Source organism: Lampetra planeri, chromosome 4 (genome assembly GCF_965212315.1).
Source record: "Lampetra planeri chromosome 4, kcLamPlan1.2.h2, whole genome shotgun sequence".
NCBI classification, from domain to species: domain Eukaryota; kingdom Metazoa; phylum Chordata; class Hyperoartia; order Petromyzontiformes; family Petromyzontidae; genus Lampetra; species Lampetra planeri.
The window spans coordinates 1,404,119-1,420,034 of NC_136110.1; the positions used below are offsets into that span (position 1 = coordinate 1,404,119).

The 15,916-nt window shown below is 55.3% G+C and overlaps 1 protein-coding gene across 2 annotated transcripts in view; it reads left to right on the forward strand.

Annotated features, from left to right (window-relative positions):
• Nucleotides 1–15,916, forward strand: part of LOC144717550 (slit homolog 2 protein-like) — a 240,246-nt gene that overhangs the window by 9,842 nt on the left and 214,488 nt on the right. For both annotated transcript variants that reach the window (XM_078592951.1, XM_078592952.1), the window contains exons 3-4: nt 67–138; nt 8,746–8,817. In XM_078592951.1, the coding sequence (XP_078449077.1) occupies nt 67–138; nt 8,746–8,817 (144 nt within the window). The remainder of the gene's footprint in view (nt 1–66; nt 139–8,745; nt 8,818–15,916) is intronic.

A 15,916-nucleotide genomic window follows, 5' to 3' on the forward strand; every position in this document is an offset into this window, starting at 1 on the left:
CCCCAGCATCTCTCGCCGTTGACCCGCCGCTCCGGTGTCGACCCCCCCCCTCCCTCCCCGTCGCAGGCACCTGATGGAGAATCAAATCACGACCATCGAGAGGGGCTCATTCAACGACCTGAAGGAGCTGGACAGACTGTGAGTAGCAGAGGCCTTACACGCATCCCCGTTACTCCACCACTCAAACACAGATGGCCTTTAGCCAATACGTATATATGTACCGTGGGGGTGGACCGTGGGGGTCGATGGGTCACGCTTTACTGTGCGGGCCCAGCACGGGTCGGGGAAGCTGGAGGGAGCCACGAACGGTTGCCGCTGACGTTAGCCGTGGCTGGGAATCGAACTCAAGTCTACCTGGTTCGTAGTTCGCTGTGGGGCAAACAAAACCACTGCGGCGATGCTGCCCTTCCCCGCCCCCCCACCAGTTTGGCGTGAGCGAGCGGGTGCGTGCGTGCGTGTGTGCATGCGTGCTTGCGTACGTGCGTGTGTGCGTGCGTGGACGGAGGTTGATGAGAGGGTGAGTAGGTTGTGAATGTGGGGGTAGTGAGGCAGGCCGATGAGTGACAGCACAAGAGACGATGACACTGGGTGGGAAAGGGTCCGGGCCGGGTTCACTCTGCCCATTATTTCTCAGGGTCAGTGAAACGAGTAACACTTTGTTGGGGAAGTCAACAGTGGTTGTCACGTGGATAGACTTGACTCCGCCATATGGACGTGGAATTTCCACCACTGGCAGACTGACTCGGGGCTGTGAAAGAGGAGGAGGAGGAGAGCTTTACCCCAAGGGTCAGTTGAGCATTGCGAGCGGCAGTCACAGCTCAGACCCAATGCAGGCCGACGGGAGGAGCAGTGCAGGCAGACAAGATGAGACCTGGGCTCTTAAAATACCACAGGTCAGTCCTGCAGAGCATTCCCCAATTAACCCAGTAATGCAATTAAATAACACAATACAGCATAATTGGTTCATTTGCTTAACATTTTGATTCTGCTCCCAAACTCCATCCTCTCCTTCCAGTCACCACCGCACTCTGCAGCGTTCCCAACTTCTGCCCCGTTGGCTTCGGAGCCCCCCCCCGCTCCCCATTACCGCCCCCCCCGGGCCCCTCCCCCCACCACCAATCAAATGTAAATGAGGACAACATTAGCAGACTTCCCTGGAGAGGCAGGTCACGACGACCTTGGCTGTGCGCTGTCGGCTGGTGCCTTCAAGGGGACGGGAACACTGGGATGCACGCTGTCTCTCTGTCCCATTGCAATTTGACTGCCAGCACCGTGTTTGCTTGAGCGTGTGCTGCGCAGAGAATGGATACGTTCGAGGGGGGGCCGGGGGGGGGAGGAAAGCCACGCGTTTACGGCTGGACAGAAAGAGCAGAGTTAGGAAAAAGTGATCGGCCTCGTAAACAATGTGATCTCTACAACGAGGGCCAAATTATTTAAAACACGAATCATCGCGTAGGTGTAATGTAAACCCTAAACCTCAGTTACAAGTTATATAGAATGGCAAGACCTGTAAACATTTCATGCACAGGAACATTCGGGTAATATTAACGCGGGCCGCGTTATACAAGACGGCAATACCTGTAAATGCATAATGCAACATGTGGCTCAGTTTAAACAAGGCACAATTTGAGAGAAAAAAAGAGTAATTTGAGAGAACTTGGCCTTTCCTCTTGAATCGTTACAGAGATAGCAACAACCTTTAAGCCTGGACTCCAACTCAGGGTGCCGACCAGAGTTCCATTGAGGGGAGTGGTGGTGCAGCAGTTAACATACTGCGCCAAAAACCCAACGACCCTAGTTCGATTCCCGCTCACGGCCACCAACGCCAGCGACGAGTATCTGAACCGGTCCTGGGCCTCCACTCGGTCGGCTCGGCCTTAAACGAGTACCTGGTGCGGTGTGTAAACATCGCCACTGGGGAGACAAAGACGGCCGGACGTTGCTACTGCCCACGCACCCCCTCGTGTACCGTGTGCCGGCTTTCATAGGTCCTGCTCGCTATCAGCACTTGCCTCTACAATCTGTTGAGGCTATACGGGAGATCAATGGTTTTTAGCCACTTGAGAGACGCCCCTGAAGACGCCAACTGTCTTGCGACAGCAACTGGCTCTGGCTGTACAGTCCTGAAGGCCCAGTTGAAACGGTGAATCGAAGCCGGCGTTACGACGATCCCGGCCTTCGGCCGCGACGAACGCGCCGACGGGAGCCGCGGCGTGTGGCGAGCACCACCGCCGTCGTTACCGCTTTCTACCCCCTCCCTCCTCCGCCGCACCTCCGATTGGCTACGTAGGGTGGTGCGAAAGAAGTTCAACGCACGCAGCTCAACGCGGCTCGCCGAGCAGCAGCGAGAGTTTGACGGTAGGGGAAGGCATCTGTGGGGTCTTTCTCACCCCCCCCGCCGCCCCCCCCACCCCAGGACGGCACCGCGATGATGGTGTGTGCTCAGCGCGTGTTCGCGAGCTGACAACGTCAGCGGCCGTGGAATGCAAAACTTTCGCGAAATGAAGAGGGGGGGTGGGGGGGGTGGATAAGGAGGGGGTGAAAGGAAGACAGAATCCCTGCACCTCCTTCATTCATTTTCTCTCAAACGGAGAGAAAAATCAATTTCCTTTCCAGACCTCCCTCTCTAAACATTTCAACATTCTCTCGCTTGTTCCTGCGGCTGTCGGGAGTCCACAGGTCACGTCGCGTCTTGCGCGGCCTCGCTTATTAAACACCGAATGACCTCCTCCTCCTCCTCCCTTCACAGACGCCCCTCGCTCTCCCTGCACCCCCCCCCCTCTCTCTCTCTAGTGTCTACACCGACTTCGCATCCCTCTCCTCCCTCTCCCCGGCTCTCCCTTTCTTCCCTCCGTGTTCGCTCTCTCTCCTCTCTCTCGCCTCTCCCTCTCGCCTCTGTTGCTCCCTCAGTAATCTCTCTCCTCCCTCTCCGCTTCTTCTCTCCCTGCTCTCCCTCTCTCCTGGCTTCTCTCTCTCTCTCTTTTCTTTGTCTCTCACTCTCTCCACGGTCTTTCCATCGCCTTCCTCTCTCGAACTCTCTTCTTCTCCCTCCCTCTCTCCGGCTCACCACTTTTCTCCCTCCTCTCCCCGACCACATCTTCTGCTCTCTCCCTGTCTCTCTCCCCCTCTTCCTCCTCTGTCTCTCCCGCACTCGCCTGCCTCCACCTTCTTCCCCTATCCCCCCCCCTACCCTCACCCTCTGCTCCCCTTTGCTCTATGTCCCGGAACCCGGTGTTGATTGAGCAGAGAACGTTGCGTGAAATCTACTCTGGTTAAGTTCATTCTTTCGGCTGCCGGTCAGCCAGGTTGTGTGTGCGCGTATATAGGGGTGTGTAGGTAGGTAGGTATGTGTAGGGGTGTCTGTGTGTAGTGGTGGAACGCTTCTCTGAATAGGTGCGTGTAGGTAGGGGTGCCACGTACATTGCGTGTGCGTGCGTATTTGCGGCAGTGTAGCGGTTAGGGCGCTGCGCGACGAACCTGCCGACCAGAGTTTCATTCCCGCTCACAGCGAACAGCAGTTACGATTATCTGAACCGGTCCTGAGCCTCCCCTAGGTCGACTCGGACTCAAATGAGCACCTGGTGCGGTGTATAAACATCGCCACTCGGGAAACTAAGGCGGCCGGGCGTGGTGCTGGCCACCCACCCCCTCGTGTGCCGTGCCGGCCTTCATAGGTGCTCGCTAAAGGCACTTGCCCCAACAGTCTGTTCAGGCTAGATGGGGCATCTTTGTCTTTGATCAAAGTGCACCTAGCCTGGTACAAGTGCTGTGAAGACATTGCCGTCGGTGGTGTCATTGGCGGCGGCTGTGTTATTGTTGTGCACCAGTGTGGTCCCTGGTGCAGGGAATAAAATTAACCCCCCCCTCACCATATCCCCCCACAATTTCTTACTCATAGCCCGGGCCCCTCCAGCCCCTAGCCCCTGGTGCAATCGCAGCGCCTGCGCACTCGAGAGCGCGCGCTGCGCCATTGTCCCAAATCCACTTTCCGTGCGAGCGGAGCGGGATCTCATCTCGGGGTCGAAACGCCCCCCCACCCACTCACCACTCAACAGCCCAAGCATTTGGCGGCGAGCCAACGCTTGTTATGGAAATTGTTCCTTTCCCTTGCAACATCCTGGAAGCAGTGGGCATTATTAATTAATAATAACAATAATAATTAAAGAAACCCACCACTACCACCACCCCACCCGTGCATCCCTCTGCACGGCTTCTGCTCGAGTCTGGAGCGTGAGAGCGAGCGCGTGCTGATTTGTCTTCCTGCTGCTGAGCGGTCTTCATGTGTTAGAGTGGCGATGCCCTCCGCGCTGCGTTCATGTGTTAGAGTGGCGATGCCCTCCGCGCTGCGTTCATGTGTTAGAGTGACGATGCCCTCCGCGCTGCGTTCATGTGTTAGAGTGACGATGCCCTCCGCGCTGCGTTCATGTGTTAGAGTGACGATGCCCTCCGCGCTGCGTTCATGTGTTAGAGTGACGATGCCCTCCGCGCTGCGTTCATGTGTTAGAGTGACGATGCCCTCCGCGCTGCGTTCATGTGTTAGAGTGGCGATGCCCTCCGCGCTGCGTTCATGTGTTAGTGACGATGCCCTCCGCGCTGCGTTCATGTGTTAGAGTGACGATGCCCTCCGCGCTGCGTTCATGTGTTAGAGTGACGATGCCCTCCGCGCTGCGTTCATGTGTTAGAGTGACGATGCCCTCCGCGCTGCGTTCATGTGTTAGAGTGGCGATGCCCTCCGCGCTGCGTTCATGTGTTAGAGTGACGATGCCCTCCGCGCTGCGTTCATGTGTTAGAGTGACGATGCCCTCCGCGCTGCATTCATGTGTTAGAGTGACGATGCCCTCCGCGCTGCGTTCATGTGTTAGAGTGGCGATGCCCTCCGCGCTGCGTTCATGTGTTAGTGACGATGCCCTCCGCGCTGCGTTCATGTGTTAGAGTGACGATGCCCTCCGCGCTGCGTTCATGTGTTAGAGTGACGATGCCCTCCGCGCTGCGTTCATGTGTTAGAGTGACGATGCCCTCCGCGCTGCGTTCATGTGTTAGAGTGACGATGCCCTCCGCGCTGCGTTCATGTGTTAGAGTGACGATGCCCTCCGCGCTGCGTTCATGTGTTAGAGTGACGATGCCCTCCGCGCTGCGTTCGAGCGTCGCTCCGTTGCTGCGTCCGGCAACCCCAGGGGATGTTCGGCGTGCGGGCGTCTATCGCTTTTGTTTCTTGTCGAGAGGGCGATCCGATGACGACGCCCACCACTCCCCTGTCGCTACCCCCCCCCCACCAGCCCCGCAGGGTCCCACAAAACTCTCCGAGACGGAACGAGTGGCGCTGGCCACGTTGACCGTGAACCCGTGTTCGCTAAGCGTCGTGCTGACCACGCAGCCCCTCGTGTGCCGTGCCGGACTTCATCGGTGCCCGTTAACAGCACTTGCCCCAACAGTCTGTCAAGGCTATGATGGGGGATTCTTTATCTTTGCCATCGCACCATCGTCGTCGTCGTCATAACCGACGTCGACGACGCTGGCACGGCCACCACGATGGCCCCAGCACCACCGACAGTTGCAGCGAATGAATTCCCTCTTGCCGCGAAACTTGACTTCAGCTGGCACATGGGGCAGCCCCCAGTGGGAGGCACATTTGTTGAGCAGGGCGATATGGAGACCCAAGTCTCGACTTCGCCCGAGCTGTTTGACACGTTGGTACGGAATAGCCGCAGTGGCACGAAGCCTCGGGCCTACACTGACCCTGGCTATTTGTAAGTTACGGCAATGGTGCTATGTTGATGAAGAAGTTATACCAGCAGGTAGGGCCACTTGCCTGTAATGTCAATCTGTGGTGATAACGCCTGTTGTCAGGCAGGGTTCATGTGTGTGGGGCGTGTGGGGGGGGGCGGGATATCTGCACCGGTTCTCGAACCGTCCCTTCACCAACCCACTCTGACCAGTGCGGTGAAGTATGGTCAAACGACCTCGACGACTCACGGCGTGGGAAGGGCTTTAAAAAAAAAGTATTTATTGTATTCCACAAGTTGACTGGCGAAGGGGCCGCACACACTTATGTAACAACAACGGCAACATGGCAACTCCTGACACTTTCACGTGACGCGAGTATTTTAGAAGCCTTCAGTGCACCACTCGAGTCTGAGACACATTCCACAGTACCATGAACACCACCGCTTTTGATAATCCACGAGGTTAACTCGTGCCCTAAAATATCACATCAATTCCCGAGTAAGGTCATCTGGCTGAAACGTCGAGTCTTGAAAGAGCCTGCCAAAGCGGCAGACGACGGCGTCGCGAGTCTGTGCGTGGCCACTAGAGGGGGCCGTCATCGATTAATGTCACTCGTAGAGACAGCGATGAGGGGAGGGGGGGGCGGCGGGGCTGACGCATCGACGATTAGTCACGATTATTTAGCTCGCGATGTGGTGAATGAAAGCACAAAACAATTGGGACGATAACATTTGTTTTTTAAAGCTCTGAAAGACAAATGTCAGAATAATTTCCCCCAACATTGTACAACTAACTCAGATGTATGTGGCTCTCGTAGTGAAGAAGTTGTGACAGTACGTGCTCACTTACGTGCGCTTCAATCTCAAAATTCAAATAAATCGCACCTCGGTGTGTTCTTCTCCGCTCGCGATGCAGCTCGGTAGCTTCACCCCGGGAGCAGGGGTTCTCAACCGGGGCTACGAGGCAGCGGGTACGTGAGGCCATTTATAAATGCGCCTTAAGACTGTCACATTCGTTGTGTTTAATGTGCTTACATTATTGACGATCATTACTCGTACATTTATTGATGGGAGCCGCGAGAAACAATTCAACAAGGGGGACAGTCGTCCATATAAATGTTGGGAACCACCGCCCTCGACAATCCTCTTGTTCCCTCTACCACGACCAGCACTGACATCGTCGCTACAAGCAAGCGCGCAGGATCGCGAGAGGCAGCGAAGATTTGGCGAGGCCCACGCTACGTCCGGCGGTGGATTGAGCATGGCTGACAACGATGATGATGCTGCTAATGATGAACTTTTCCTCTCAAGTAAAAGTTAGCCCTTTCCTCGCGCGTGGCATTGAGCGAACTAAATCCACTCACTTTGCCCCGTGAAACTTGGGCCACAGTGGATCGTGCATTTTCCTTTTTGTAAATGTGCTAAAAATAATAATTCTTATTATAATGATGTGCAGCTCATTGTGAGTCCACTGTGCCATCAGCACCCAGTACGGCTCACCCCCCTCACCCTCCCCCGCCACCCCCACCCTCGCCCCCCCGCTCAGCCTCATCTCCAGAGCTTCCTTTTCCGCACACAAGCGTAAAATGTCACAAAAAGGCGACGTTTATTTTGGCCTGCCACTCGGCCGCGCCCGTTGGCTCTGTGCGAGAAGTGTCACTGTGCCGTCGCCACGCATCACGGTCGTGTGAACATCACAGCGGCCCCACCCCTGCCCGCCCGCAATGCTCACACACAGACACACACACGCGAGCGCGCGCGTGTGTCTGTGTGTGCAGGTGATTGTCGCTAATAGGACTTGCCCCTGCAGTCTGTGTAGTCTATATGGGGGATCTTTGTCTCTGTGTTTGTATGTGTATGTGTGTGTGTGCAATGCCAAACTTCATAGGTGCTACTCATGAACAGCACTTTCCCAGACAGTCTGTTAAGGTTATACGGGGGATTTTTGTACTTGTGTGTATACTTGTGTGTGTGTATATGAGTGCGTTCCGGCCTTCATAGGTGGTGCTCGCTAACAGCACTTCACCCAAAAGTCTGCCAAGGCTATACGGGGGATCTTTGCCTTTGTGTGTGCTTGTACCTTTCCCCTTGAACTTCTGGAGTTTCTTTATTTTACAGGAAATTAGAGCCGAAGAAAACAGAGGTGAAAAAAATCAGTGGACTTTTTGGACAATATGGTTTTAATATAAATGTATGAAATACCAAAGCTGAACACAGAAGGGCAACAGCAACGGCCTACGGTCACTTTAGTCACGTCTGCAAGACATCTGTGCCAGGCTAGGTGCACTTTGTGGCCATGTGCTGTATCGAATAATGGCTGTTATGGGGCACAGCGTGATGGGTTTAACAAACGTGCTGTGATTGGCAGATGGATCAACCGAATTCCCCACGGGTTGCATGTCCGTAACAAGAACAACAACAACCTTCGTTTACCACTTAGTGGTGGTGACGTCGCCGCGGCGCTTGTACCAGGCTAGGTGCACCTCGAGGCCACGTGAATTGTGGAAGGCTCGCCGCTGGCGGGAGGTCACGGGATAGAGCCAGGTGCCGACGGTTTACTGACTGAGATGACTGACAGTGGCGCCGCCTGTGCCACACAAACTCACATACAAAGACAAAGACCCCCCCCCTGCACATATAGCCTTGTAGACTGTTGGGGCAAGTGCTATAAGCGAGCACCTCTCGGTCAGTGCACGTACACCGACGCTCCTGCGCTCCACTCACGTGAAGACGAAGGTCTCCCACATAGACGAAGAGACCCGAGCATGGCCAGCACGGCTGGTGTGGCCGTGATCAGCATCACACCCGGCCGCCGCTGTCTCCCCAGTGGCCTCCGCTCTTCACAAACTCAACAGTGGCCTGACGCAAATGGGGGCAGCCTGAACATAAAAGCAGCGACGCACACTCATCAAAACGTCGTAACCCTGAACGGATACAACAACAACAACAAAACTCTTTTTAACGTGCTTTTCCGTCTGCCCCCTCCCCACTGCTGTCGCCCCTCCACCCGGTGACCTCGCAGGCGTTTGAACCGGAATCGGCTTCAGGTTCTGCCGGAGCTGCTCTTCCTGGGCATGGACAAGCTCAACCGACTGTGAGTCACGTGGCTGCCCGGGCACCTTCTTTCGCGTCCGGTCGTGACCTCCTCCTCCTCCTCAATGCTCGTTGGTCGGAGGAAATTCCTCCCGCCCCTTCCCTCCTGCCACCCACGCCCCCCGCCCCCTTCTCGTGCTCGTTCACGTGTCGTTCGTTGTGACGTCGATCATTCACGCCGTTCGAATCGCCCTCGCGACCACGCACCTCGGCGAGCGCTTGTGCGTACGTACGTCGTTTCGGTGCCCAGTGAGGTCCGCAGAACGCGCGGGCGTCGTGCAGGCGAGACGCGGACTTCCCGATGGCGCCGGGTGGCCCCGTCGTGCCGGGCGGCCCCGTCGCACACCACGGTTCCCACGCTTCCTCGGTTCCCAGCAGCAGAAGCAACAGAAGCAGAAGCAGCAGGTGTGGTCTCGACTCTGTCTTGAGGCAGAGCCGTTCGTGTGATAAGATAATGAGCGAGTCACTCTTTGTGCAGCAGAGTTTAAAAAAACAAAAACATATTTTTTCTGTGCCCGCCCGTCCGTCTTTGATAAACACACGGAGAAAAATAGGCGAACTCGAGAAAGTCAATATTTGTGCTCCTGCCGTCATGTTCCCCAGATGCGCGTCTGCACGCTGATCGTGATCTCAGGCAGGCTCAAGGACATTACATTCTCTCCTGTCGCTCTGCCCAGCGGGTGATGCTGATGCTGATCCTGCGCTCATCCTGCACTCACTGGCTTGTGCCCTCTCTCACCGTTGTTTGCTCTTTCGTTGCTCCTGCTATGACCGTCGTTTTCGTGAACTCTTACGCGTGTATGTTGAACTTGTTACGTAGCCAACTTCGCACCTTGCTGCCTCCACCAGCGTCGAGAATTGAGACTGCCCCGTTTCCGCTCTCATCCACGCCACGCACGCAGGTCTAAACGTTCCTCTTCTCTGGAGCTTCTTCCCATCGTCTCTATCCCTCAAGGAATGTGTGTGCCTCCTATCTGCTGCACCATCATCAGTGCCCTCTCTCGCCGGCTTCGGGACTCCCTCCCCCCGTCTATTTTCGCCTTCTGTCCAGTCAAGAGGGCAACAACGTTGCGGGCCGATTGGCATTCTAGGGCTACAATGAACTCCAACGAATTCTATAACCTTTGGAGCATTTGCGTAGAAACACAAACAAATATCCTCAGCACATCGCTCTCCGCTTGCTCCTTGGCACCGGGACGCTCGGGCGGAAGGGGGTGGCGGGGCGGAGTGGAGCGACGACGACCCTGGGAGCAAGGCGAGACACCCTGTGCCGCGTCGGTCGTTATCTGGGCGCTCGCTTGCCTTGCGTCGCAACTCCAAGTTACTCCGCCGTGGCCGGTGGCGGGGGGCGGCGCTCGCTCCGCGGCCCCCTTCCCGCGGCGTCGCGGCCACGCGGGCGGGAACGTTCGTGTCGGCGTAGAGCCACGCGCGCCGCGCCCCCTGCGAGCGAACCGTGCGCCTGAATGTTTGCTGCCGGTGGTGGGGGCGGTGGCACCTCCGGTTGGACGGTTGGCTACGTACGGTGCGAACGAAGTCCGACGTGATGTATTTTTTCTCGGGTTAGATCGCGAAAATATGAAAAATGTGCCGTTTAACCCGCCGCCACCAACCGACACAGCCAACTCGTAAGGGTTGTCACGTAAACAGAACGTGGCCAATTCGTCACGAGTACAGCACACCGGTGTGTTGGAGAGCCAAGCCACAACATTTACAATCTGAGTACGACGTTCTACGTACATACACAGGTCGCTGACCCCACGGGGGAAGGGATTAAAAAAAAATTAAATTAATCTGTCTCCATCCCCGACCGCCGCTTTGGCGGGGGGGCGTCCGTCGCATCCCTTGCGCCCCCCCCCAGCACACCTTTCGGCGCTTTCATTTCATTTCGAACGCCCACGTGGACCTTCACCAGCGATGTTTGTCCCGCAACATGAAGGAGGGATTCCGCAGAGTCGCACCGTCGGGTGCCGTGCTGAGGGGCGGATGGAGCGAGGTCAGACGCCGGCCGTGGCGCTGGCAGAGGTGGGGGAGGTGGGGTTTGGGATGGAAATTGGCAAGCGGGATTGGCTCATCGTCTCTCTCATCGTCTCGCTCTCTCTCTCTCTCTCTGGCCCCGTGCTCTTTGCAACCCCGGCTCGATTCAGAATCTTTATTTGTCCCGGAGCAGGAGGACTACGATACCCGGTGCGTGGTGCGTACGAACATCGCCACTGGGGAAACAAAGGCGGCCGGGCGTGGCGCTGGCCAACCGGCCCCCTCGTGTTGCCGTGCGCCGGCCTTCGTAGCTGCTGCTGCTGCTCGCAGCACTTGCCCCTACGGTCTGTTGAAGGCTATACGGGGGATCTTTGTCTTTGATGTTTGCAGTGAATCCCCTCGGGGGAGTGTTTGTGTTTTTCGTGACTGTGAGCGCACGAGCCACAGAGGGCACCATTTTGCCACTGACCTTTGAGATAAATTTGACATTTTTGGGATTTTACTCGGAAGACAAACTCTGTTTGTTAAAAAAAATATTATTATAATAACGGCTCAGAATTTTCCTTCCTCGGTTGATTTCGCTTATAAGACCACATGCTGTATATGAGTTGCTTTTTAATTATAAATAGTACACATAAATTATCAGTGTTTGCCTCCCTCACGGCGATGTTTTACACATCGCACCAGGTGCTCATTTGAGGCCGAGTCGACCTAGTGGAGGCCACGGACCGGTTTCAGGTAGTCGACACTGGCGCCGGCCGTGAGCGGGAATCGAACTCGCGTTGCTGGGTTTGTAGCACAGCGTAGAGCGATCCGCTGCACGCACAGAGACACAAACACACACACATTCGCATGTGACAAGGAGAAAGGCATAGTACACATCCCAGCCTTTTATAGTACAGCACTCAACAATATATATATTTTTTAAATTAACTCTTCACCTGTGGAGGTTGTTTCATCTTTATTCTTCATAATAAATATTTTTACTACGCTGCAGTGTCTATGCCATTAGACGCCACTGCTGCTGCTGCGTGTGGAGAGAGGGTGGGGGTTGAGAGTGCGGCCCCCCCCCTACCGCCCCCCTCTCCCCCACCGCCCCCCCTCCCCCCCCCCTTCCTCGCTCAACACACGCATGCCACATGTGGTCCCGTCAAGTGGTCCGTGCATTGGCGGCTCGTAAAAAAATATTCTTTGGTGGCTGAAATCATCATCATCATGAGCAGCAGCAGCAGCCACGGTCGATCCACTGCTGGATGAAGGCCTCCCCAAACTGCCCGCTGCCCCTCGAGATCCTGCGATGTAACGATCCGCCCAGCGCGCCCGTGCAACGCGTCCCCGAGCATTTCTACTGAGGAGGTGCAGAGTCCATCAGCTGTGTTGAAAGGGGCGCCACGTGTTGAACCCACGTCGTTGTGTTGATCAAGCCGGGAGGTAGCGGCAGAGGACGAGGCAGCCATCGCCCCTTTCCCTAGGCAGGGGGTCGCGAATTGGGGTCGCTCATTCTCCTCTGCTGCCCCCACAGTCTGGAACTCACTTCCCCCCTGCCATCCGTGCTGACGACTGCCTGTCCCGATTCAAGTCCCCGCTCAAGATCTTCCTTTTGCTCTTTGCCTGACTTCTTCTGTCCCCCATAGGTTCACACAGAGACTAATATACTCAAATAGGGGACCCATACTCACACAGAGACTAATATACTCAAATAGGGGACCCATAGACTCACACAGGGGACCCTTCCAGCGATGTGTTCTGCCCAAGGCCACTCGTGAGCACATTTTCTCTCGCTGAATACATTTTCTGTGGGCAACAACACGCGGGTTCGCCCCCGCATCGCCAAAACAAAGGAGCCGAGCCGATGCCTAATGCATCGCGCTCGCCGCTCGCCACTGAGTGCACTTCTCACCGAGCCGTCCCCTCTGATGTTGTAGCCTCGGCTGGGCGCGGGATTTGCATTTTAAAGCGACGCGGTGAAGTGCGGCTGGGGGGGGGGGGGCTCTCCATGCATGCGCACGTTGCCAAAACGCGCGGAGGCGATCGCCAAAACCGTTAAAGCGAAATACAGAAATGAAAGCTTCTCGGCGGCGGCGAGTCGTCTCGGCGCGCTTCCACGCCCCTCCCGCTCCCCTGCCTCTCTCCCAGGCTAGTGCGCTACTTCTCCGACTTGGTGGTTTATGAATGAGCGTTTCTTGAAGTTTCAATTTCATAATTTACCGGTGCGTGCGGCTGGGGATCGTCGCGCGACTGTCCAGAGATGGCGACGGCTTGAGGGAGGCATTCATCCAGCAGTGGACTGCTGCCACTGCTCGCAAATATGTATCTATTCATCTGCGTGAACTTCCGCAAGCCGCAATTGTTACGCTTTTACTCTCCTCGCCGCCTCGTGTAGTTCGGTTCTGCTGTGACAAATCCCCAAAAGTCAAGGGGTGTTAGTGTCATCTTTCCTGTGACCTTGAAGGCCGACCAGAGTGCTTAGCGTCACAAACGCTGCCAGTTACTTGAAGCGCAGCCGTCCGTGCCCACCTCGTCGCCTCCATGGGCCCAAGCCTCGGTGTCTTTGAACGCTGTCGTGGCGCGCAAGAGCGCTCGGGGCACAGTGCGGGCGATGGGGGCAGCGCATCTCTTGATGCGTTGGCGCTTCCGATTGGCATGGTTGGTGACGTAGGGTGCGAAAGAAGTTCAACATACATGCGAATTCAGTGAGGTTGTAAGCCACTTGGGGAAAGAGGCGATGGGAGGGAGTCGAGCCTGATATACAGGAGGTCGTAGGTTCGATCCCGACCCTGATTCCTGTTGTGTATTTGAAGTTTTCATGTCTCTCTCCCCCTGGTCATGTAGATTTTTCTCTCGTTTCTCTGGTTTTTTCCCCACACATTTAGAATCGACATGCGTTTAGAGTATGCGGCTGATATCAATTTCTACACGATGATAAGCCACTTCATTGAACTATCGTTCGTGATTGCCAGGTCGCTTCTGAAAATAACTATATTGCTCGGTGGGCCTTACCTGCAAAAATAAAAAATTGTTCATAGTTAGGTCCTGCACCACGTTGGTGGTGCCACGCAGCGTGGGCAACATTGAAACGGGGTCAAGGCGTGAAGGTCACGGGAACGATCGTCGTATTCTGATGGCACGTGAAGTCCTAAGCGACGGATATCGTACAGCGGCATAATTAGAGAGGCTCATGGAGGGCAGCCTGAAGCGTCGGGTGAACTGCAGTCGAGTGGCTTTCGAGCAAACCTTACTACGACGTACGGCCAAGCAGCAAGACAAGACGGTGAGAGTGTGAAATCACGATCACAGAGTCGAGGAGGGCCACTGGTATCGCGACGGTCGCCGCGCACATCCGTCGTGAAACGTGCGACGCAGCCAGGAGGCCGAAGTCACCACGGTCCTCCATGCAGGCGCTCGAGCCACGGCTCGCTCACTCCGGTGCGGGGAGCCCGTGCCGCCGTGGCTTCGTCGTCGATGGCGTCGTCGCTGGCGCTTTGAAGTGCAAACGAGCGGCGGAGATGATGGAGAGCCGGCGGCGGGTCAGGGCGCCACTTGCCGGAGTCCACGTGGGCATGCCCGGCGCGGAGGTCGAGGCGCTCCCGAGCGGGAGAGCGCACGTGCGGTGTTTTTTTGTTTGTTTGTTGATAACTTAATCCGCAGCTGGAGTCCACGGCGGGGGCGGGGGGTGGGTGGGGCCTGCCTGTCCGAGGGAGTTACCGGTGACGGGCGCCGAGATGGCGATCGCAGTTTCTTTGCGGCGTTACCGAATGGGCGGCGTGTGTGGACGGAGCGACCGGCGGAGCGACGGCGGCAATCCCCCGGTGTGGCTCGAACTCAGGTCGGAGTTCTCGGAGAGCGAATCAATGGCGACGAGGCAAATCAACATCGAATTTGTCTCGTTGTTTGCTCTTTGATAACACTATTGTAACACGATTTTTGTCCCTGGGTAGTAAGTGTTATTTTTAAATTCTCATGCCTAAAAAGTATAGAAAATGGCTATGATTCCCCACAAACTTTGCTTTTGTGACCAGGACTTTATGTGAAGGAATGACACAAATGCACACTTTTCTCATTGAAAATATGTACATTTCAAAATATCACTGTCCTGAATTTTTACTTAAAACTTTCGTGACTGCAGGAGGTAGAATAATAATTATTAATAATAATGATTATTTTTCTATCTACGTGACTTTACCGAAAGAACCAAATAATATCACTGTCCTGGTCACAAAAGTAACGTTTGTGGGGAATAATATCCATTTTTGTACTTTTGAGGCATTAGCAATTAGGAAATAACACTTACTACCCAGGAACCAACAAAAAATGTGTCACACAGTGTAATTCTAGGCGGATGAAGACGAACATCATTCGCAGGGGATGTTCCGATACTCAGACGGGAGCGGTCGTGTTTTGTGAGTGAGTTAATTGAGGACGAGTTTTTTGATCGGGTGGATTTTGCTGCGAGAGGACGACCACGGAACGGGGAGATGGAGCGATAAAATCAGCTCGTGTGCAAGCACTGAAGGCGGATTGTTACATCAAAGAACCGTGAGATATGGCGATGACTTGAGGGGGTTGGGGGGGGGAGGATGGGGGGGTGGGACACCCTACATCCCGCAATGGATTGATTGTGACTTACGATGATGATGAGGTTTTGAGAGGTGGATCTCTTAGGGAGGGACAGGAGGATTGGGGGGGGGGGGGGGCGAGATTTATGGGAGAGGAGAAATAAAAAAAAATGTATGGCGAATTTTGATGGAACGATTTTTGAGTAGCTCATGTTTCAGAGGATGGTTTTCACGACGGTTTTGTGTTCTTTTGAAGAGAGACAGAGAGAGAGACAGAGCGAGCGAGCGAGCGACCCTTCTCTGTGCCGCTCCCATTCTGACGGTCGTGTGACCATTCGCCGCTAAACGTCGATCCGCCATAGTTATTGTATCATCATCAACATGGCTGCTGAGCGCAGTTATAACGGGCCAAATCGCCAAGCGGCTAGCGACGACCAGCACTCTGAGTCAGGTTCAGAGCGTAACGAGCCAATGGACGCGACGGATCGCCGCGGGCGCCGAAGGCACCGAGAACACAGCGGAGCCGTTCGCTAAAAATAACAAAATTCCTGCTTCGTTTACCTCTCGCAG